The sequence below is a fragment of the Saimiri boliviensis genome, chromosome X (assembly GCF_048565385.1).
Source record: "Saimiri boliviensis isolate mSaiBol1 chromosome X, mSaiBol1.pri, whole genome shotgun sequence".
In the NCBI taxonomy this organism is placed as follows: domain Eukaryota; kingdom Metazoa; phylum Chordata; class Mammalia; order Primates; family Cebidae; genus Saimiri; species Saimiri boliviensis.
In genome coordinates this window covers 116,000,136-116,022,840 of record NC_133470.1, presented here as the reverse complement: position 1 = coordinate 116,022,840, position 22,705 = coordinate 116,000,136, and the positions used below count along the sequence as shown (strand labels likewise).

At 47.8% G+C, this 22,705-nt stretch overlaps 1 protein-coding gene and 1 non-coding gene across 2 annotated transcripts; both read right to left on the bottom strand.

Annotated features, from left to right (window-relative positions):
* Window positions 1-14,659: 14,659 nt before the first annotated feature.
* RPL39 (ribosomal protein L39) lies at window positions 14,660-20,224 on the bottom strand. The gene is made up of 3 exons (XM_039464042.2): window positions 19,910-20,224; window positions 17,402-17,505; window positions 14,660-14,925 (listed from the first exon to the last, which is right to left on the bottom strand). Exons 1-3 carry the CDS (start codon window positions 19,910-19,912, stop codon window positions 14,877-14,879), a joined length of 156 nt encoding a protein of 51 aa, XP_039319976.1. The 5' UTR covers window positions 19,913-20,224; the 3' UTR covers window positions 14,660-14,876.
* On the bottom strand, window positions 15,629-15,760 carry LOC120361947 (small nucleolar RNA SNORA69). Its single transcript, XR_005577973.1, has one exon. It is a non-coding gene; the product is annotated as a small nucleolar RNA SNORA69 (small nucleolar RNA).
* Window positions 20,225-22,705: the final 2,481 nt, after the last annotated feature.

Sequence of the window (22,705 nt, the reverse complement as noted above, 5' to 3'; positions counted from 1 at the left end):
GTGTGGAAGCTGGGGAGTGGTCAATGGCAAGGCTGGAGCAGCGGAAGGGGGTCCAGAACACCAAGAGTCTCGAAGGCTGACCATCCTGGCCAACATGGTGAAACCCCGTCTCTACTAAAATATAAAAAATTAGACAGGCATGGTGGCGCGGGCCTGTAGTCTCAGCACTCAGGAGGCTGAGGCAGGGGAATCGCTTGAACCCGGGAGGTGGAGGTTGCATTGAGTCGAGATTGTGCCACTGCACTCCAGCCTAGGTGACAGAGCGAGACTGTCTCAAAAATAAATAAATAAATAAATAAATATATTTGCATTTATTGCAAGTTATTTTCCATCTGTGCCAGAGGAGTGACTGTTCCTCAAAGGAGATGTTGGCTCCTCGGCTGATGTTCCTCACAAGCTATATATTTTTATATTTGACATAACAACCACTTGAAGTAATTAGCATAGCTAAAAGGGATCCAGGTGCTAATAGTCAAGAGGATGTGAAAAGACCCTGAAAGCATTTTAGAAATCACTAAGGGCAGGCCAGCACAGTGGCTCAGGTCTGTAATCCCAGCACTTTGGGAGGCTGAGGTAGCAGATCATCTGAGGTCAGAAGTTCAAGACCAGCCTGGCCAACATGGTGAAACCCCATCTCTACTAAAAATGCAAATATTAGCTGGCATGGTGGTACACGCCTCTAGTCCCAGCTACTTGGGAGGCTGAGGCAGGAGAATTGATTGAACCCAGGAGGTGAAGATTGCAGTGAGCTGAGATTGCACCACTGCACTACAGCCTGGGTGACAGTGTGAGACTCCATCTCAAAACAAAAAAAAATCACTAAGGTCACAGGCCTAGGAGGACAGAATGGTTTTTTTTTTTTTTCTGGAGGAGGTGGAAGGTAAGGAAAGAGTGTGCCAGGCCTGGGGTACCACTGATCTGCATTCCTGCTGCTCTAGCTCCAGCTTAGTCTCAAAGGGCCTCAGGTATTGCTGTGGCTGCTGCTGCCCCAAAGCCATAAGCCTTGGGGCTTCCACATGGTGTTAATTCTGCAGACTTGCAGAATATGAGTGATTGGAAGCTTGGCAACTTCCATGTAGATTTCAGAGGATGTATGGGAAAGCCTAGATGCCCAGGCAGAAGTCTGCTGCAGGGGTGGGGCACCTGCAAAAATCCCTACCAGGGGGTAGTTGAGCTGTGGAAGCAGAACCACCACCCTCAAGACCACAGAATAGTGCAGCCACCAGCAGCATGCATCCTCAGCCTGGAAAAGCCACAAACACTGAATTCCAATCTATGAGAGTAGCCACGTGGGCTGCTTCCAGCATAGCCATAGGGATGGGGCTACTCAAGGCCTTGGGGGCCCACCCCTTGCACCAGTGTGTCCAGGATGGTGTGACATGGAGTCAAAGGAAATCATTTTGGAACTTTTAAGATTCCAAGGCCAAGGCAGGAGGGTTACTGGAGCAGGAGTTTGAGAGCAGCCTGGGCAACATAGTGAAACCTCATCTCTACAAAAAAAATTAGAAAATTAGGGGCCGGGCGCGGTGGCTCAAGCCTGTAATCCCAGCGCTTTGGGAGGCCGAGGCGGGTGGATCACAAGGTCAAGAGATCGAGACCATCCTGGTCAACAAGGTGAAACCCCGTATCTACTAAAAATACAAAAAATTAGCTGGGCATGGTGGTGTGTGCCTGTCATCCCAGCTACTCAGGAGGCTGAGGCAGGAGAATTGCTTGAACCCAGGAGGCGGAGGTTGCGGTGAGCCGAGATCGCGCCATTGCACTCCAGCCTGGGTAACAAGAGCGAAAGGCCGTCTCCAAAAAAAGAAAATTAGCCTGGCATGGTGGTGCAAGCCTGTAGTCTCACCTACTCAGGAGGTGAGGTGGGAAGATTGTTTGAGCCTAGGAGGTTGAGGCTGCAGTGAGCCATGATCTCACCACGCAGGCTAATTTTTGTATTTTTAGTAGAGACAGGGTTTCACCACATTGGCCAGGCTGGTCTCAAACTCCTGACCTTGTGATCCGCCCACCTCAGCCTCCTGAAGTGCTGGGATTATAGGCGTGAGCCACCACGCCTGGCCTATAAGTATTTTTTATAGCAACACAAAAATGGACTAAGACAGACATAATTGTAACAAGCGAACTTACCTTGTTCTCACGCACAGAAGTGAAAGCAGCAACTTAATAAGTACTCATCAAATATTAGATATGTTAGATTTTTTTTTTTTTTTTTTTTTTTTTTGTGACGGAGTTTCGCCCTTGTTACCCAGGCTGGAGTGCAATGGCGCGATCTCGGCTCACCGCAACCTCCGCCTCCTGGGCTCAGGCAATTCTCCTGCCTCAGCCTCCTGAGTAGCTGGGATTACAGGCACGTGCCACCATGCCCAGCTAATTTTTTGCACTTTTAGTAGAGACGGGGTTTCACCATGTTGACCAGGATGGTCTCGATCTCTCGACCTCGTGATCCACCCGCCTCGGCCTCCCAAAGTGCTGGGATTACAGGCTTGAGCCACCGCGCCCGGCCCCTAATTTTCTAATTTTTTTGTAGAGATGAGGTTTCACTATGTTGCCCAGGCTGCTCTCAAACTCCTGCTCCAGTAACCCTCCTGCCTTGGCCTTGGAATCTTAAAGTTCCAAAATGATTTCCTTTGACTCCATGTCACACCATCCTGGACACACTGGTGCAAGGGGTGGGCCCCCAAGGCCTTGAGTAGCCCCATCCCAGCTACTCTGGAGGCTGAGGTAGGAGAATTGCTTGAACCTGGGAGGTGAAGGTTGCAGTGAGCCAAAAAAAAAAAAAAAAAAAAAAAAAAAAAAAAAAAAAGGGAGTCCCCTATGATGACCTCCTGTCTTAGTCCATTCTTGCTGCTATAACAAAATACCTGAGACTGAGTGATTTATAAAGAACAGAAATTTGTTGCTCACGGTTCTGTGGGTGGGGAAGTCCCAGATCAATGCAGGTTCGGTCATTTATGGCACCTTTGTGTCCTCACATGGCGGGAGAGATGGAAGGGCCAGGCAGCTCTCTCAAGTCTCTTTTATAAGGGCATTAATCCCATTAATGAGGGCAGAGCCTCATGACTTAATCACATCCCCATAGATCCCTCCTTTTTTTTTTTTGAGATGGAGTTTCACTTTTGTTGCCCAGGCTGGAGTGCAATGGTGTGATCTTGGCTCACTGCAACCTCCACCTCCTGGGTTCATACAATTCCCCTGCCTCAGCCTCCCAAGTAGCTGCGATTACAGGTGCCCGCCGCCGTGCCCAGCTGATTTTTGTATTTTTAGTAGAGACAAGTTTTAACCATGTTGTCCAGGCTGGTCTCGAACTCCCGAAAACAGGTGATCCACCCACCTCAGCCTCCCAAAATGCTGGCATTACAGGCGTGAGCCACCGCGCCCAGCAAGATCCCTCCTCTTAATACCATCACCTTGGGGATTAAGTTCCAACATACACATTTTTTTTTTTTTTTTTTTTTTGAGACGGAGTCTTGTTCTGTCACGCAGGCTGGAGTGCAGTGGCACAATCTCAGCCTCCCAGGTTCAAGCAATTCTCTTGCCTCAGCCTCCCAAGTAGCTGGGATTACAGCTGCACCAGGCTAATTTTTGTGTTTTTAGCAGAGATGTGGTTACACTATGTTGGCCAGGCTGGTCTTGAACTCCTGGGCTCAAGTGATCTGGCCACCTCAGCCTCCCAAAGTGCTGGGATTACAGGCATGAGCCACCTTGCCCAGCCTACTAACATCGATGAGTTCTTAAACCCAAACCTGATAGGCTACTGTCTACTTTTGAACTCTAATCTTTCTCTTGGCCTCAGGATAGAATTGAAACTCTCTCTCAAGACTTAGAGGCTCCTCGTGATCTGGCGCCTGCTTACCTCTCCAGCCTCTACTTCCTGTTTGCATCCTTGGCATCCTCTTCCCTCACCCCTGAATACATCCCCTTTCTACACTCGTGCCGTGCAGTAACTTTCAGTTCCTGAGTCTCCCAGTTCTCTCTTGATTGGGTCTTTTCACAGTGTTTCGTCTGCATAGGACATGAACGCTCCACTAGGCAGCCTCAGCCACAAAACCTAACTCCTCTTGGGCCTTCAGGGATCAACTTGCTCTTCCTCAGCCCGTCCCATGTTCTGGACAGGTTCCCAAAACTCTAGTGCCTTCCTTGCCACGGCACTCCGCACTAGGAGCTATAAGTGTCTGCAATGTCATCTGCCTCCATGAGGCTGGGAGCCCAAGAAGACACGGGCCTACGGATGTGGTTCACTGCTGCAACCCAGCGCCCAGCACCCAGTACCCAACACCGTGTATCTGCCTCATAGTCTGAAACGGGTGTTCGTAGAAAGAACAAGTGGGCGTTGGAAGCAGCTGACCTTGAATTTAGATCCGCTGGCTTTCTGATTAAACTAATAGTTGCATTTTTTTGTATTCATTTGCCTTCCGTTCCCATGTCCTTCTTCGTTTGGGGAGCCCTGTGGAAACAATTTTTCTTTTTCCTTTCCTTTTTTTTTTTTTTTTTTTTCGGAGACAGAGTCTTACTGTCACCCAGGCTGGAGTGCAGTAGCATGATCTCGGCTAACTGCAACCTCTACTTCCTGGGTTCAAGTGATTCCCCTGCCTCAGCCTCCCAAGTAGCTGGGATTATAGGCGCCTGCCACCATGCCCAAGTTTTGTAATTTTAGTAGAGATGGAGTTTCACCATGTTGGCCAGGCTGGTCTCCAACTCCTGACCTCAAGCTATCCATCTGCCTCAATCTCCCAAAGTCCTGGGATTACAGGGTTTAGCCACCGTGCCCGGCCTGGAAACAGGTTTTCGAATGAACAATGAACACTATGTCAGACGTACATTAGACAGTTACAAATGTGGCATTATAGGTTCATGATTTTAGAGCTTAGTGATCAAGTCCAGCTTTCTCATTTCAAATGTAAAAAAGCTGAGGTCCCCAAAGCTGCCATGGCTTGTCAGTGGCAGGCTAGTTGTAGCTAAACTGGGACTAAGCCTCAGATTTCTTGATTCCAGTGCTCTTTCCCCTATCCCATACTATGCTGTGACAGATTAAAGATGACCACAAGTCCTTTGATACTCTTCCCATTGAGAGGTGGCCTCTATCTCCCTTTCCCTTGAATCTGGGTGGGTTTTGAAACTGCTTAGACCAGTAAAACGCAGGAAAAGAGATAACCTAGTCTGTGTAGGACCACCTACATAATTTGTGGAGCCCACACTGAAAATGTGAGACCCCTTTCAAGAAATTAAGAATTTCAAGTTAGGCCGGGTGTGGTGGCTCACGCCTGTAATCCCAGCACTTTGGGAGGCCATGGCGGGAGAATCACTTGATGTCAGGAGTTCGAGACCAGCCTTGCCAACATGGTGAAAACCCATCTGTACTTAAAATACAAAAATTAGCTGGGTGTGGTGGTGAGCGCCTGTAATCCCAGCTACTCAGAAGGCTGAGGCAGCAGAATCGGTTGAACCCGGGAGGTGGAGGTTGCAGGGAGCTGAGATTTTTGCCATTGCACTCCAGCCTGGGCAACAAGAACGAAACTCTGCCTCAAAAAAAAAAAAGAAAAGAAATTCAGAATTTCAAGATAGGCCAGGAACAGAGGCTCATGCCTGTAATCCCAGCACTTTGGGAGGCCGAGGTGGGTGGATTACTTGAGGTCAGGAGTTTGAGACCAGCCTGGCCAACATGGTGAAATCCCATCTCTACTAAAAATACAAAAAAATTAGCTGGGTGTGGGGGGGTGTGCCTGTAATCCCAGCTACTCAGGAGGCTGAGGCTGGAGAATTGCTTGAACCCAGGAGGCGGAGGTTGCAGTGAGCCAAGATCATGCCATTGCACTTCAGTCTGGGCAACACAGCAAGACTCAAGTTAGCACAAGCAGAGCATCAGGGTAAGCACAGCAACTGCACGACCACCCTCAGGAAGCTGGTCCCAGTGCCAGTTTCAGGGCCCAGGTCCTAAGAAACTGGCAACTTCCAGTTCCTGTCTCTTGGAACCACTGATCAGGCCAGTCACTACGTAAGCAGTCACCTACCCCAAAAGCACCACGCTGTGAAAAGGCCAAGCCACGGCCGGGCGCGGTGGCTCAAGCCTGTAATCCCAGCACTTTGGGAGGCCGAGGCGGGTGGATCACGAGGTCAAGAGATCGAGACCATCCTGGTCAACATGGTGAAACCCCGTCTCTACTAAAAATACAAAAGATTAGCTGGGCATGGTGGTGCGTGCCTGTAATCCCAGCTACTCAGGAGGCTGAGGCAGGAGAATTGCCTGAACCCAGGAGGCGGAGGTTGCGGTGAGCCGAGATCGCGCCATTGCACTCCAGCCTGGGCAGCAAGAGCGAAACTCCGTCTCAAAAAAAAAAAAAGAAAGAAAAAGAAAAGGCCAAGCCACATAAAGCAGCCCTGGAGGATGAGACCCCATGTAAGGAAAGGGAGCAGAAGGCCAGGCAGCACTAAGGCACCTAGCATGTGAGTGGAGAAGGCATCTTAGAAGCCGATCCTCCATCCCTGCTGCCCCCACTAGATCAGAAGAAAAACAACCAGCCAAGGTCTTCCCAACTTCCTGACCCAGGAAACAATGTTGGAAACAAAATGCTTAGGTTTTGGGATAGTTTGTTACATAGCAATAGATAACAGGAACATATACTATCTCTAGCATTCTTCAAGATGCCAGTGAAGAAAATTTTTTAAAAAGTAAAAAAAATGCCAGTGACATGGTGTCTTTTGAAGCACAAAGTTCTTGCTGGTATAAAGTGTCCTCATTCTGTGATTCCCAAATGACACACTAAATATATGTGCATGCATATTGCAGCGTGTCATTTTGGTGATTAAAATGTATAAATGTGGCCGGGTGTGGTGGCTCACGCCTGTAATCACAGCACTTTGGGAGGCTGAGGCGGGCAGATCACTTGAGGTCAGGAATTTGAGACCAGTCTGGGCAACATGGTAAAACCCCATCTCTACTAAAAATACAAAAATTAGCCAGGCATGGTGGCGCACACCTGTAATCCTAGCTACTCAGGAGGCTGAGGAACGAGAATCACTTGAACCTGGGAGGCGGAGGTGGCAGTGAGCCGAGATCTCATCGTTGCACTCCAGCCTGGGCAACAGAGTGAGACTCTGTCTTAAAAATAAATAAAATAAAATAAAATATAAATATGCACTTCACACTATGGACATTTATTGTTTTGGCATCAGCCTTATTAGACCTTTTTTATTTAAAATATATAAGTTCAGAGTATTTCCCTTGGCCTCTGTGAATACTTTTTTTCTTTTTTGAGACGGAGTCTTGCTCTGTCACCCAGGCTGGAGTGCAATGTCACAGTCTTGGCTCACTGCAACCTCCTCCTCCTGGGTTCAAGTGATTTTCCTGCCTCAGCCTCCCAAGTACCTGGGATTACAGGCGCGTGCCACCACGCCCGGCTAATTTTGTATTTTTAGTAGAGATGGGGTTTCACCATGTTGGTCAGGCTGGTCTCGAACAGCTGACCTCAGGTGATCTGCCCACCTCGGCCTCCCAAAGTGCTGGGATTACAGGCATGAGCCACCACGCCTGGCCATATACCAGACACTCTTAAAGATTGCTATTGTATAAATTGCATGAGGGCCAGGTGCAGTGGCTCATGCCCTTAATCCCAGTACTTCGGAAGCCTGAGGTGGGAGGATCGCTGGAACCCAGGAGTTTGAGAGCAGCCTGGGAACATAGTGACACCCGGTCTCTATAAAAAAGATAAAAATTAGCCACGTGCAATTGTGTGCACCTGTAGTCCCATCTACTTGGGAGGCCAAGGCAGGAGGGATCACTTGAGTCCAGGAGATTGAGGCTGCAGTGAGCTATAATCATGCCACTGCACTCCAGCCTGGGTAACAAAGCAGGACCTCATCTCTTAAAAAATAAAAAAATCTAGGCCGGGTGCGGTGGCTCAAGCCTGTAATCCCAGCACTTTGGGAGGGCGAGGCGGGTGGACCACGAGGTCAGGGGATCGAGACCATCCTGGTCAACATGGTGAAACCCCGTCTCTACTAAAAAATACAAAACAACTAGCTGGGCATGGTGGCACGTGCCTGTAATCCCGGCTACTTAGGAGGCTGAGGCAGGAGAATTGCCTGAGCCCAGGAGGCGGAGGTTGCGGTGAGCCGAGATCGTGCCATTGCACTCCAGCCTGGGTAACAAGAGCGAAACTCCGTCTCAAAAAAATAAAAAAATAAAAAAATAAAAAAATAAAAATTTAGGCCAGGAAAAAAAAAAAAAAAAAAAAAAAAAAAGATTGCTATTGTACAATAGGCCAGGCAATTTTAACACACCATCTCATTTAATTGCCACAGCAAATTATAGCACAATATTATTAGCCCCCATTTTACACAGGCTCAGAGAGGTTAAGTAACTCCTTTAAGTCACCCAACTAGTAAGTGAGAGATACATATTTGATGTGAACTCAGACCTGGCCAGCTCCAAAGCTTTGTGAGCACTCCATGTCACTCTGCTGCCCCCAAGCAGTTAACCAAAGCACCTACACAAAGGCGTTTGCTAAGAACAGCCATTCTGCGAATAGGAGGACATTTTCTCTATCAATCTATGGGGAACTGATCTATGTAGACACAACTTAAGGTAAGTGTTTATGATGCAGACATCATTCACGGAGTTCATCAACTTTTGGTGATTTGTAAATAAACCAGGAACTCACCCATCGGCATGCCTCCTTGAGTACCATACTTCATCAATTTCACTGCAGGTTTAGGTGTTTGCTTGGTTATTTCATTTCATTTCATTTTGAGACAGGGTCTCACTCTTGTCACCCAGGCTGGAGTGCAGTGGCACAATCCTAGCTATTTATTTAATTAGAGACAGTGTCTCACTCTGTCACCCAGGCTGGAGGGCAGTGGCACAATCCTAGCTAATTGCAGCCTCAAACTCCTGTGCTCAGGTGATCCTACCACCTCAGCCTCCCAAGTAGAAGGACTACAGGTGTGTGACACCACAATTGGCTAATTAAAAGGATTTTTTTTCCTTTGTAGAGATGGAGTCTCACTATGTTTCCCAGGCTAGTCTCTAGCTCCTGGTGGGCTCAAGTGATCCTCCTGCCTGTCTTTCAAAGTGCTGGAATTACATGTGTTAAGTCCCTGCACCTGGCCTTATTTTATTTTAAAATAAAATTATAAAGTTATATTTTAGAATAGTTTTAGATTTACAGAAAAGTTGCTGGCCGGGCGCGGTGGCTTACACCTGTAATCCCAGCACTTTGGGATGCTGAGGCGGGTGGATCACGAGGTCAAGAGATCGAGACTATCCTGGCCAATATGGTGAAACTCTGTCTCTACGGAAAATACAAAAAAAATTAGCTGGGCATGGTGGCGCGTGCCTGTAGTCCCAGCTACTTGGGAGGCTGAGGCAGGAGAATCAATTGAGGGAGGTGGAGGCTGCCGTCAGCCGAGATCACGCCATTGCACTCCAGCCTGGCGACAGATCGAGACTGTGTCTCAAAAAAAAAAAAAAAAAAAGTTGCAAGAATAGAGAGTTCTGTATAGCCTGCACCCAGTTTTCTCTATGGTTAATTTATTTTTTTAATGTTTTAAAACATAACTGTGATAATGAATTACTAACAATAGAAAAAGTTACCTCTACCCTGTGCTGTTTGGAATGCATCAATGTATGTGTCTCAGAGAACACTCACAGACAGGTACCAGGCTGTAATGCATAAGGCAGTTACAAAGGCTTCCTCTGAAACTAGTGGCTTCAGATAAGAACATGGGAGTCATCCCGAGTCTCCGGAGAGAGGTAACATTTTATTCCAGCTTGGACTTCTTTTTTTTTTTTTTTTTTTTTTTTTTTTTTTTTTTTGAGACGGAGTTTCGCTCTTGTTACCCAGGCTGGAGTACAATGGCGCGATCTCGGCTCACCGCAACCTCCGCCTCCTGGGTTCAGGCAATTCTCCTGCCTCAGCCTCCTGAGTAGCTGGGATTACAGGCATGTGCCACCATGCCCAGCTAATTTTTTGTATTTTTAGTAGAGACGGGGTTTCACTATGTTGACCAGGATGGTCTTGATCTCTTGACCTTGTGATCCACCTGCCTCGGCCTCCCAAAGTGCTGGGATTACAGGCTTGAGCCACGGCGCCCGGCCCCTCCAGCTTGGACTTCTAACTAGACTGCGGCCCGAACCCAAGAATTTGGTCTTGGATCAAAAGAGTATGTCTTTTGCAAATCTCACAACTCATAAGCTTGTCGAATTTCTTTCAGAATTATCCTTTGTTTGTTTGATATGCCATCTTTCCCATGTCTTAGTATCCTTGGGAGCTCCTGAAAATTTACCCACAGAAAAGCGAACTTAAGCAAAAATCAGCATAAAGGACTGTAGGCCGGGCGCAGTGGCTCATGCCTGTAATCCAAGCACTTTGGAGGCCAAGGTGGGCGGATCACCTGAGGTCAGGAGTTCAAGACCAGCCTGACCAACATGGTGAAACCCCGTCTTAAAAAAAAAATTAAAAAATAAAAATAAATGTAAAAAAAAGGACTGTAGGAAGCACGGAAAGAACAGGAGCAAACATATGAGGACAAATCCCAGAGGGGTAAGGGATTTCTTGAGGCAATGCCCGGACTAGCACACAGACGGGTCTCTTGTTCAGAGCGCCCTTGGAGCAGATGCTCTTGTGAAGGTCTGCTAAGCCCATATTGCTTTCCATGGGCACCAACCCGCCCACAGGGCAGTCAAGCTTATGCATAACCCTGTCCTCTTAGCCATAGTTATTGACTCTTTTTTTGTTGAGATGGAGTCTCATTGTGTTGCCCATGCTGGAGTGCAGCAGCAGGATCTTGGCTGACTGCAACACTCACCTCCCAGGTTCGAGCAATTCTCCAAACTCAGCCTCCAGAGTAGCTGGGATTGCAGGCGCACACCACCACGCCTGGCTAATTTTTGTATTTTTAGTAGAAACGGGGTTTCACCTTAGCTGGGCTGATGAACTTCTGACCTCAGCTGATCCATCTACCTCAGCCCCCAAAGTGCTGGGATTACAGTCATGAGCCACAGTACCTGGCCCATAGTAATTGTCTCTTGACTGGACATGTGACCCAAGTTGGACCAAATGGCCTCTCCCTCTCATGGTCTTGCTGTTGGGATTCAGAGACTCCCATCCATTTCCACTGGCGAGGAGGCCATCTTTGGCCTTGTGTTCAGAGAAGCAGAGGAGGCAGGTCTGCAAAGAACAAGGGTGAGACTGACATGCAGAAAGAAGCTGAGTAGAAGACTCAGGCCCAGAGAGTGAAGGCAGCCTGCCTTTCAGTGGCTTTCAAGGCCCTGATTCTGGTTCTTCTGGAAGCCTGGCTGCCCTCTGCCCTTGGATTTCATGAGACATCTCTGAAGCCTTGTGTTCAATTGCCCTCTCTTGGTTTAAGAAAAAGAAAGATGGCTGGGCACTTCAGGAGGCTGAGGTGGGTGGATCATTTGGGACTAGGAATTTGAAACCAGCCTGGCCAACATGGTGAAACCCCACCTCTACTAAAAATACAAAAATTGGCCAGGCGTGGTGGCTCATGTCTGTAATGCCAGCACTTTGGGAGGCCAAGGTGGGTGGATCATGAGGTCAGGAGTTCGAGACCAGCCTGACCAATATGATCACAACCTTCTGAGGGAGGTTCCGTCTCAATAAATAAATAAACTTCATCCTCACAACCTTCTGAGGGAGGCCCCATTTTGCAGATGAAGATGCTGAGGGTTCCCAACTGGTGAGTGGTGGAGAGCAGGGTTTTGTTTTTTGTTTTTGAGATGGAGTCTTGCTCTGTTGCCAGGCTGGAGTGCAGTAGTGCAATCTCTGCTCACTGCAACCTCCGCCTCCTGGATTCAAGTGATTCTCCTGCCTCAGCCTCCTGAGTAGCTGGGACTACAGGTGCTAATTTATTTTGTTTTGTGTTTTGTTTTAAAAGAAAAAAAATTTGTCCGTCTTCCCATTAGTGCATGTTCAGCCACCCAGAAAACAATGCCTCCTCTAATAGAGCAAGTCCAGACAAGGAGAGCTTACCCAGAAGACAACTTGTAATTAGGCTTTACCCATATGCCATATTTTATATTTTTAGTAGAGATGGGATTTCACCACTTTGGCCAGGATGATCTTGATCTCCTGACCTTGTGATCTGCCTACCTTGGCCTCCCAAAGTGATGGGATTACAGGTGTGAGCCACTGCGCCGGCCTGTTTTTTTGTTTGTTTGTTTGTTTGTTTGTTTTTTGAGATGGAGTCTCACTGTGTTGCCCAGGCTGGAGTGCAGTAGTGTGATCATGGTTCACAGCAGCCTCAACCTTCCAGGTGATCATTCCACTTCAACCTCCAGGGCAGCTAGGACTACAGGTGCACTCCACCCTGCCTGGCTAATTTTTTGTTTTGCCATGTTGTCCAGGCTGGGCTTGAACCCATGAGCTAAATCAATCCGTCTAAGCCCCTCAAAGTGCTGGGATTACAGGTGAGCCACTGAGCCAGGCCTGAGTAACATTTTTAAGTATGTTAATGTTTACCAACTGCTGTTCACAGTGGCAGCTTTCTTTGAATATGAAGGCATCACTGATGCAATAAGAAAAAATATTTGCAGTCAGGCCAGGTGCGGTGGCTTACGCCTGTAATCCCAGCACTTTGGGAGGCCAAGGCGGGTGGATCACCTGAGGTCAGGAATTCGAGACCAGCCTGACCAACATGGCAAAAGCTGTCTCTACTAAAAATAATACAAAAATTAGCTGGGCACAGTGGTGGGAGCCTGACATCCCAACTACTCGGGAAGCTGAGGCAGGAGAATCGCTTGAACCCAGGAGGTGGAGGTTGCAGTGAATCAAGATCGCACCATTGCACTCCAGCCTGGGTGACAGGGTGAGACTCCATCTCAAAAAAAAAAAAGAAAGAAAAATTTGCAGTCTAGGGGTTCTGGAGATAGGTTCCAAAGATCCCTTTAAAGCTCCTAAGTTCCTCAGTATTCTGGAGCTCATTCTTCACACTTCTGGTGAGCACAGTGCTCTTAGGAATTGCTTTTTGTTTTGTTTTTTGAGACAGTCTCGCTCTGTTGCTCAGGCTGGAGTGCAGTGGGGCTGTCAGCTCACTACAATCTCCACCACCTGGGTCCAAGCAATTCTCCTGCCTCAGCCTCAGGAGTAGCTGGGACTGCAGGCATGCACCACCACACCCAGCTAATTTTTCTACTTTTAGTAGAGACGGGGCTTCACCATGTTGGCAAGGCTGGTCTCCAAACTCCTGACCTTGGGTGATCCATGTGCCTGGGCCTCCCAAAGCACTGGGATTACAGGCATGAGCCACTATGCCCGGCCGGAACTGCTTTCATCTGAACCTCCTAGTGTGGTTGTAGGCAGGGCCTCCTTTGCTGTGTATTCCCACCATTACCACTTGCACTTTATGCAGCAGCCCGTATCTGCTGCCATCTGCCTTTTTGGCTGTGTGCAGGCAGCGCAGGCCCCCTATTGACTAGGTAGGGAATTGCAGCCAAACCCTGTTCTTTCCCTTGCTGCGGCAGTTTCAATCCTAATTGCACTGGTAACTGGGGGAGCTTTGTTCCCTCATCTTTTCTACAGAAAAGGTCTGCTAAGGCTTGTATATTGGCCTATTCACTCTTACCATTTAACATGCCTCATAATTTGTCTATAACCAATGAATCCCAAGTACCTAGAACAGTGCGTGACACAAAGGTGGCCAATAATTTGCTACTGTATCATCTCTAAATCTGAAGTCGCTAGTGGTTGAGATGTGAAATAATTCCCTGGTGATACTTCAGCCAGGTAAACTGCAAGGGGTAAAAAAGAAGCAAACTAACCAGGTAAAAGCTCAAACCCACAAGATTTCCACTGTGCACATTCACTCAGCTGTAGCTTTTCAGTAAATCAGGCAATGCCATTACCTGTTACAATGTCAACAATTAACCTAGTTTTTTTTTTTTTTTTTTGAGACAGAGTCTCCCTCTGTCGCCCAGGCTGGAATGCAGTGACGCAATCTTGGCTCACTGCAACCTCCACCGGGGTTTTTGCAATTCTCCTGTCTCAGCCTCCCGGGTAGCCGGGATTACAGGTGCACACCGCCACACCCAGCTAATTTTTTGTAGAGATGGGGTTTCACCATGTTGCCCAGGCTGGTCTCGAACTCCTGAGCTCAGGCAATCCATCCGCCTCGGCCTCCCAAAGTGCTGGGATTACAGCTGTGAGCCACTGCATCCGGCCTTAACCTAAATTTTTAAAGCATGGTGGCAGGCGCCTGTAATCCCAGCTACCTGGGAGGCTGAGGCAGGAAAATCACTTGAACCTGGGAGGAGGTTGCAATGAGCCAAGAGCATGCCACTGCACTCCAGCCTGGGCGACAAGAGTGAAAATCTGCCTCAAAAAATAAAACAGAAGGTGTAGGAGCCACTAGTCACATTAAGTAAAATTTACAAGGCCAGGTGCCGTGGTTCACACTGGGAGGCCGAGGTGGGCGGATCACAAGGTCAAGAGTTGAGACCAGCTTGGCCAACCTGGTGAAATGATCATGGTGTAAGACTCGGTCTAAAAATCATAGAATTAATCCTTTACACTAAACACACTTCAAGCACATGGCAAACAGAGACCATTTCTATCATTGCAGAAAGTTCTACTGGATAGTGCTGTTAGGTTTGGCAGGGAAGGGAGAATTCAGTACGTCACAAAGCACAATACAACAGCAATAGAAGTGAAAGGTCTCACATATTTATTACTGAACCCAGGCAACCAAAACCTTTTTTTTTTTTAAACATGAATAATGGAAGCACCGTGGGTTGTACTAACGAATGCCTTCCTAACAGATACAGAAAGGAATCTATTCAAACGTCTCCCGATAGCTTGGTTTAGTAACACTCGATTGTGACCTTCGGACAGCATGAATACGTGTGCCGTCGCATGTGTGATTTCTTACAGACCCAGCTTGGTCCTTCTCCAGTGTCTCCTTTTGGAGTTGTACCTACACAGAAAAAAACGTCGTTACAAAGGCAGTCGCACAGTTTAGCTTTTCCCATTCACACAACCTTTTCAGAACCACAAAATACAAAGGGTACCACTTTCCCTCCTTTAACAAGTTTGGAGCTCTTTCTGGAGAGTCAAAAAAAATAATTCCCTATGTGTTTAAAAACTAGCCAAGCCAAGTTTTATCCTCTCCAAATGATTCAAAGCTAGGCTCTTAACTGGGATCAAAATGGTGGGGAAGCCCGCTCTCTCCAAGTGTACCTGCATGCTCTTTTGATTCAATGGACCTGGAGGTAAACAGACATATTCCGAACGCCCTCATAATGGGTCACACACACAACCTCCCGCATGTGGTTTTTTCTGAGTGTCTCACTGTCACCCAGGCTGGAGTACAGTGGCACAATCTCAGCTCACTGCAACCACCGCCCCCCAGGTTCACACGACTCTCCTGCCTCAGCCTTCTGAATAGCTGGGACTACAGGCGTGCGTCACCACATCTGGCTAATTTTTGTACTTTTAGTAGAGACGGGGTTTCACCATCTTGGCCAAGCTGATATTGAACTCCTGACCTCGTGATCCATCAGCCTGGCCTCCCAAAGTACTGGGATTACATGTGTGAGCCATGGCGCCCAGCCTTGCATGATCTTTACCATCAATTAACTCCCCCATTCACGTCTGCTGCAGGGGAACAGCAATCCCAGAATTGTCCATGTCAATCTCTCACGATTTTACCCTCATAAAGGCAAAATCAAAAATGATTAACACGGCTTTTCTTTCAGCAGGATAATGGCAGTACTTCCACAAAATGAAGCACTGTAATTGCAACCTGCTTTCAATACATTTTTAAAGCTGGAAGGTAGCTCAGACAATGATTATCATTCCATTGGGTCAATTCTCTGGGTCAAGGGTATATAATCCTACATACAAAATACCTTCCCAATTCTAGAAGACCACAGAGTTTTACAGCAGGTACCACCAGTCAGGCAGGACACAGAGAAACCAATGTTCATGTACGTGGATCGAATAATAAAGGAGAGTGTCTAGTATCCAGTGAACAAAAGGTAAGCAATTAACTAACATTACGATGGGTGGCAATTTTCACATCTAACTGACTAAATAAACTAAGGAAACAGGCCCTCAACTTCAGCCCTAACAAGCCACACCTGTCTTCTTAGCAAACCAATCCCACTAGGTTTGCCATACAAGTCAAATCAAGTTCTAACTAGTTTCAAGAGTGCGTAGTTCTGGCTGGTGCGAGTGCAATGGTGTTTACAACTAATTGATCACAACCAGTTACAGATTTCTTTGTTCCTTCTCCGCTCCCACTGCTTCACTTGACTAGCCTTTAAAAAATAAAAATAAATAATGGCTCACGCCTGTAATCCAAGCACTTTGGAGGGCAAGGTGGGCGGATCACCTGAGGTCGGGAGTTCAAGACCAGCCTGACCAACACAGTGAACCCCCCCCCCACTTTTTTTTTTTTGAGACGGAGTTTCGCTCTTGTTACCCAGGCTGGAGTGCAATGGCGCCATCTCGGCTCACCACAACCTCCGCCTCCCGGGTTCAAGCAATTCTCCTGCCTCAGCCTCCCAAGTAGCTGGGATTACAGGCACGCGCCACCATGCCCAGCTAATTTTTGTATTTTTAGTAGAGACGGAGTTTCACCTTGTTGACCAGGATGGTCTCGATCTCTTGACCTCGTGATCCACCCGCCTCGGCTTCCCAAAGTGCTGGGATTACAGGCGTGAGCCACTGCGCCCAGCCTAAAACCCCCTCTTAAAATACATACATACATATAAAATAATAAGACAGAACAAGATCCTGTCTCAAAAAACAAAAACCCACCAACAAGCCTAAAAACACTGACTGGGTCTCCCACCCCAGGATGTGTGTAAGACAGCCTTCTACCTTATAACCTAGCTCAGACTGAAGATGACCAGGAAATTAACAAGTACTGGAAGAGTGTCTGCCCCTAAGCCCAGCTTTGGGCTGGATACAGTACAGAAACAAAAGAAATGTGTTTGTTTCTTTGAGATGGGAGTCTTGCTTTGTCGCTCAGGCTACATACAGTTCAGTGGTGCGATCTCAGCTCACTGCAACCTCTGCCTCCCGAGTTGAAGCAATTTTCCTGCCTCAGCCTCCCCAGTAGTTGGGATTTCAGGTGTATGCCGCTGTGCCTGGCTAATTTTTGTATTTTTTAGTAGAGACGGGGTTTCTCCATGTTGCCCAGGCTGGTATTGAACTGTTGACCTCGCGATCCAGCCACCTCAGCCTCCTAAAGTGCTGGGATTACGGGCGTGAGCCACCACACCTGGCATAAGTACGTTTTTAAAAAGGAATTTGAGATTGATGTCAGAGGATGGATTGGATAGCATGCAATTTTAATCATGTATTTATACTCAAAAAGTAACCTTGGCCAGGCACAGTGGCTCTTACATTTCACAAAATACAAGCAGTATGATGGAGGGTCTTACCTGATTTTATTACCAGTTTTCATCCGAATCCACTGAGGAATGGGACGATTTTGCTTTTGTTTCTTGGCCAGGAATCGCTTAATCCTGAAAGTCTTGTGAGAAGACTGGGAAGAAAATGCAATCAGTTTAGACAATGATATTACAGCCTGCCCAGATGATTCAAACAACTCCTTCGAACCAATATTTGAGTGCTTAACACATACCCCCGTCCCCAAATCTTCTCAATGCTAAGCCACCAAGACAAGCCTCTGACCCTCACAACTTGTCTGGAGGCAGATATCAGTTTCCATTGTTCAAATAAAAATAAGTAGAATGAGGGCGGGTGCGGTAATTCACGCCTATAATCCCAGCACTTTGGGAGGCCTAGGCGGCAGATCATGAGGTCAAGAGACCATGCTGTTCAACATATCTCTACTAAAAATACAAAAATTACCTGGGTGTGGTGGTGCACACCTGTAGTCCCAGCTACTCGGGAGGCCGAGGCAGGAGAATTGCTTGAACCTGGGAAGCAGAGGTTGCAGTGAGCAGAGACTGCACCACTGCACTCCAGCCTGGGCGATGGAGACAGACTTTGTCTCAAAAAAGTAGAATCAGGAGGTTAAGAAACATGCAGAAGCCAGGCAGACCATGAGGTCAGGGGACCAACCTGACCAACATGGTGAAACCTGGTCTCTACTTAAAAATACAAAAATTAGCCAGGTGGGGTGGTGTACACCTGTAATCCCAGCTACTTGGGAGGCTGAGGCAGGAGAATTGCTTGAACACTGGAGGTGGAGGTTGTGGTGAGCCTAGAGTGTGCCATTGCACTCTAGCCTGGGCAACAGAGCAAGACTGTCTCTCAAAAAAAAAAAAAAAAGAAAGAAACATGCAGAAAATCGGAGCATCAATGTGCAGAACCAGGATTCAAACCCAAGTCCTCTCTGCTCCACAGCCAGAGGCTACCTTCCAGTTTACCAGGTGGTCCCCCAAGGACTCAGACCACACTGGGAATGGCTAACTTGGCTTCCTGGGAAGAACACAGCTTTGAGTCAAACAGAACCACCTACCACTTGCAAGTTAACGAGTCTCAGTGCTGTACTTTGTAACACAGGGTACATACTTTTCAAGTGTCATCGGGAGGCTAATTAAGACTTAGGCAAAGTCCCTGACATTCAGAAGATCTAACTCACTCGCCATTTCCGTATTCACCCTAACTCTAGCCCCATTGCTAAATTTCACTGGTCAAAAAGGTAAACTTCTAAATTTAAAAATAAATGAAGCTGGGCGCGGTGGCTCAAGCCTGTAATCACAGCACTTTGGGAGGCCGAGGCGGGTGGATCACGAGGTCAAGAGATCGAGACCATCCCGGTCAACATGGTGAAACCACATCTCTACTAAAAATACAAAAAATTAGCTGGGCATGGTGGCACGTGCCTGTAAACCCAGCTACTCAGGAGGCTGAGGCAGGAGAATTGCCTGAACCCAAGCGGCGGAGGTTGCGGTGAGCCGAGATCGTGCGCCATTGCACTCCAGCCTGGGTAACAGGAGCAAAACTCCGTCTCGAAAATAAATAAATAAAAACAAAAATAAAAATAATGAAATGTCACTTTTACTTTTCAAAGGATGACTGTCTCAATTTCTAGTTGGTATCTTCTGGCTTTCATAAAGACCTTCAGTCATAGAAGCCAACCCCAATACTTCCACAAATCTAGAGAATAATCTTGCAAAAATGGCACGGATGCACGTTTAATGCCTGGCCAACCTCGACCAACATACCCTTGCATAACAATGGGAGCCAATACAAAGAAGGCAAAGATTACACCCCCTTCTCCCCGTCCACAGTAGTTGTAAATTCTGTCAAATAACAAACTATAAAATATTAGTACTTATCGCCTCCATATCTAGAAACCAATCAACATTTTACATTTCCCAGTCAAACAGTGACTGGTCCGCTGCTGGTATTTACTAAGGCCTGAATGACATACACGTTCACAAAATACCCCTTGTCCTAGGCGCTTCCACGGAGTGATGCTCAAGTCTCCGAATAAACGTCCTGTAAACAAAAGTCCTGGGATCTAAACATGTGGTTCGCTTCTCCACGCCAAGTTCAACCCTCTTCGAAAACCAGTAGCCCATATTACTCTCCTGATCACCCTCCACGATGCGCGAGCCACGGGCAGCCCACGATTTCGGGGGCGGCTGCCATCTCCTACACCCCGCCTCCAGAACCAGAGATCGCTACAAGCGATGGGAAAGCGGAATTCCTGCCCGTCTCGGCAGCGGCCTGGCGAACAAAGAGCCCCCTCGAATCAGCGGCCGCAGCGCAGTCCGTCCCTCTCCAGGTTGCTTGCTGGCTCACATGGCTTCCCTCCAGGCCACGAAGACAACAGTGGCCGAACCCGACCTTTTCTTGTGAAAGACTTTAAAAGGCTCCTGCCCCTCCACGCTCCGCGCGGCCCAGGCATTTCGTGGCGGAGGCCTCGAGTCTTGGGAACCTACCCCGGGGCCGATGGGGGCCGATGGACTTACCATGGCGAGAAACGGAGTAAAGCACACACCACGATGGCGGAGAAAGGAAGAGAGGAAGAAGGCAGCCGGAAGAACGAGCTTAGAAGGCGCTTCTGGCGGGCGGAGCTTGGAAGGTGACGCGGCGCGCCGACCGCCTCTTCCAAGCGCCTTCTCAGTCTACCCGTGTGCTCCCGTGCCGCCGTGGGAAAGCGCGCTGCTTCCTGCCAAATGCAATTCGCTTTGCTTCGCTTCCCTAAGTGGGCTCCCCCAGGGGCCGTGCAGTGTGCTAGGGGCACCCTGCTTCGTAAGTGAGGCAGACAGCCCGTGATAAATGCCAAAGCAGAAGCCCTTCCAAAAAGCGAAAGAGCAGATTGGGCGGGACTAACCCTACGGGAGGGCGAGGGAAGAGTTCGTCATCTCCGGGCGCCGCGGACTGGGAACGCCCAGTCGGGGCTGCGCAGGCGGACAGCAAGTGCCCTTTTCCCAGAGGGCTGCTAGTCATTTTGACTTGCCTGGGAAGTGTGGGAAGGGACCGTCAGCCGTTCAACAATGTTGTAATAGTTAATTTTTACCTTTCTTATGGCTCCTAGCACTATTTGTTCTGTTGTGATGTAAAAGGATGAAAGTAACAGTGGTCGCTGCTTATGGGGATTGATAGTTACTACGTGTCTGCATGTATTAATTCATACCTCACTGTGTGTTTAACATGTCTTACCAGTGACTCTTTGAATCCTCACCACAACACTACAAAGTTTAAGTACGGTTAATTATCCTTTTACAGAAAAGGAAACTGTGGCAGGGACAGGTTTAAGTTGTGTCCCCAGGGTCACACAGCTACTGGGTGGCACAGCCAGTACTCAGACTCAGGTGGTCCAGGCTTCAGATTCTGTGCTGTCTCCACTACCCTCTATTGCCTTTTCAACTCCACAGATTTTGAGGACCTATTCTGTCAGGTTCTGGTCTTTGTGCTGGGGGTACAGGAGCAAACAAATCTGACCAAAAATCCCTCCCCTCATAGAGTTTTGTGGTGATGGTATGGTTCTGGATTTTTTGTATGTGGTGGGAATTACACAAAGCTACACGTGATAGAATTTGCCAGGAGCGGTGGCTCACGACTGTAATCTTAGCACTTTAGAAGACCAAGGAGGCGGATCACGAGGGCAGGAGTTCGAGACCAGCCTGACCAACATGGTGAAACCCCATCTCTACTAAAAAATACAAAAATTAGCCATGCGTGGTGGCACGCGCCGGTAGTCCAAGCTGCTTGGCAGGCTGAGACCGGGGAAGTTGCTTGAACCGGGAGGTGAAGGTTGCAATGAGCAGAGATCCCAGCCTGGGTGACAGAGTGAGACTCTGACTCAAAAAAAAAAAAAAAAAAAAAAAAAAGAAAAGAAAAGAAAAAGAATTCTATACAACTCCCCTTTGCCTACTCCTGCCCCGATGAGAACATGTATAACTGATGAAATCTGAATAAGCTCTGTGGACTGTGCCAATGTGAATTTCCTGGTCATGATATTGTACAGTTATGCATGATGCTAACATTGGGGAAGACTAGATAAAGGGTACACAGGGCCTCTCGGTCTTTCTTTGCAACTTCTTGTGAATCTTATTTCAAAATAATAAGAATTCGACTGGGTGAGGTGGCTCATGCCGATTATCCCAGCACTTTGGGAGGCTGAGGTGGGTGGATCACAAGGTCATGAGTTCGAGACCAGCCTGGCCAATATGGTGAAACCCCATCTCTACTAAAAATACAAAAATTAGCCAGGCGTGGTGGCACATGCCTGTAATCCCAGTTACTTGGGAGGTGAAGGTTGCAGTGAGCTGAGACCACGCTATTGCACTCCAGCCTGTGCAGTAGAGCAAGACTCTGTCTCCAAATAAATAAATACATAAAAAAATAAAAATTTGCCGGGCGCGGTGGCTCAAGCCTGTAATCCCAGCACTTTGGGAGGCCGAGGCGGGTGGATCACGAGGTCGAGAGATCAAGACCATCCTGGTCAACATGGTGAAACCCCGTCTCTACTAAAAAATACAAAAATTAGCTGGGAGTGGTGGCACGTGCCTGCAGCCCCAGCTACTCCAGAGGCTGAGGCAGGAGAATTGCTTGAACCCAGGAGGCGGAGGTTGCGGTGAGCCAAGATCGCGCCATTGCACTCCAGCCTGGGTAACAAGAGCAAAACTCCGTCTCAAAAAAAAAAAAATAAAAAAAATAAAAATAAAAATAAAAATTTAAAAGTCTAAAAAAACTCTGCCCTCATTTAGTTTAATTATAGTGGGGAGTTAGACAAATATATAAATTACATGACACATCAGAACGTGGTGTCATCAAGAAAAGCAAAGCAGGGGCCAGGTGCAGTGGCTAACACCTGTAATCCCACCATTTTGGGAAGCTGAGGCAGGAGGATGAGTTGAGGCCAGGAGTTTTAGACCAGCCTGGACAACATAGTGAGACGCCATCTCTATTAAAAAAAATACAAAATTGAGTCAATGGGTGTGGTGGCACGTGCCTGTAGTCCCAGCTACTTGTTTTGTTTTCTTTTTTTTTTTTTGTATTTGTTTTTGTTTTTAGACAGAATCTTGCTCTGTTGCCCAGGCTGGAGTGCAGTGGAGTGATCTTGGCTCACTGCAACCTCCGCCTCCTGGGTTCAAGCAATTCTCCCACCTCAGCCTCCTGAGTAGTTGGGATTACAGGCACGCACCACCACGCTCAGCTAATTTTGTATTAGCCCCAGCTGTTTGGAAGGTGAGACAGGAGGATCATATGAGCCCAGGAGTTCACGGCTGCAGTAAGCCATGATTGTGCCACTGCACTCC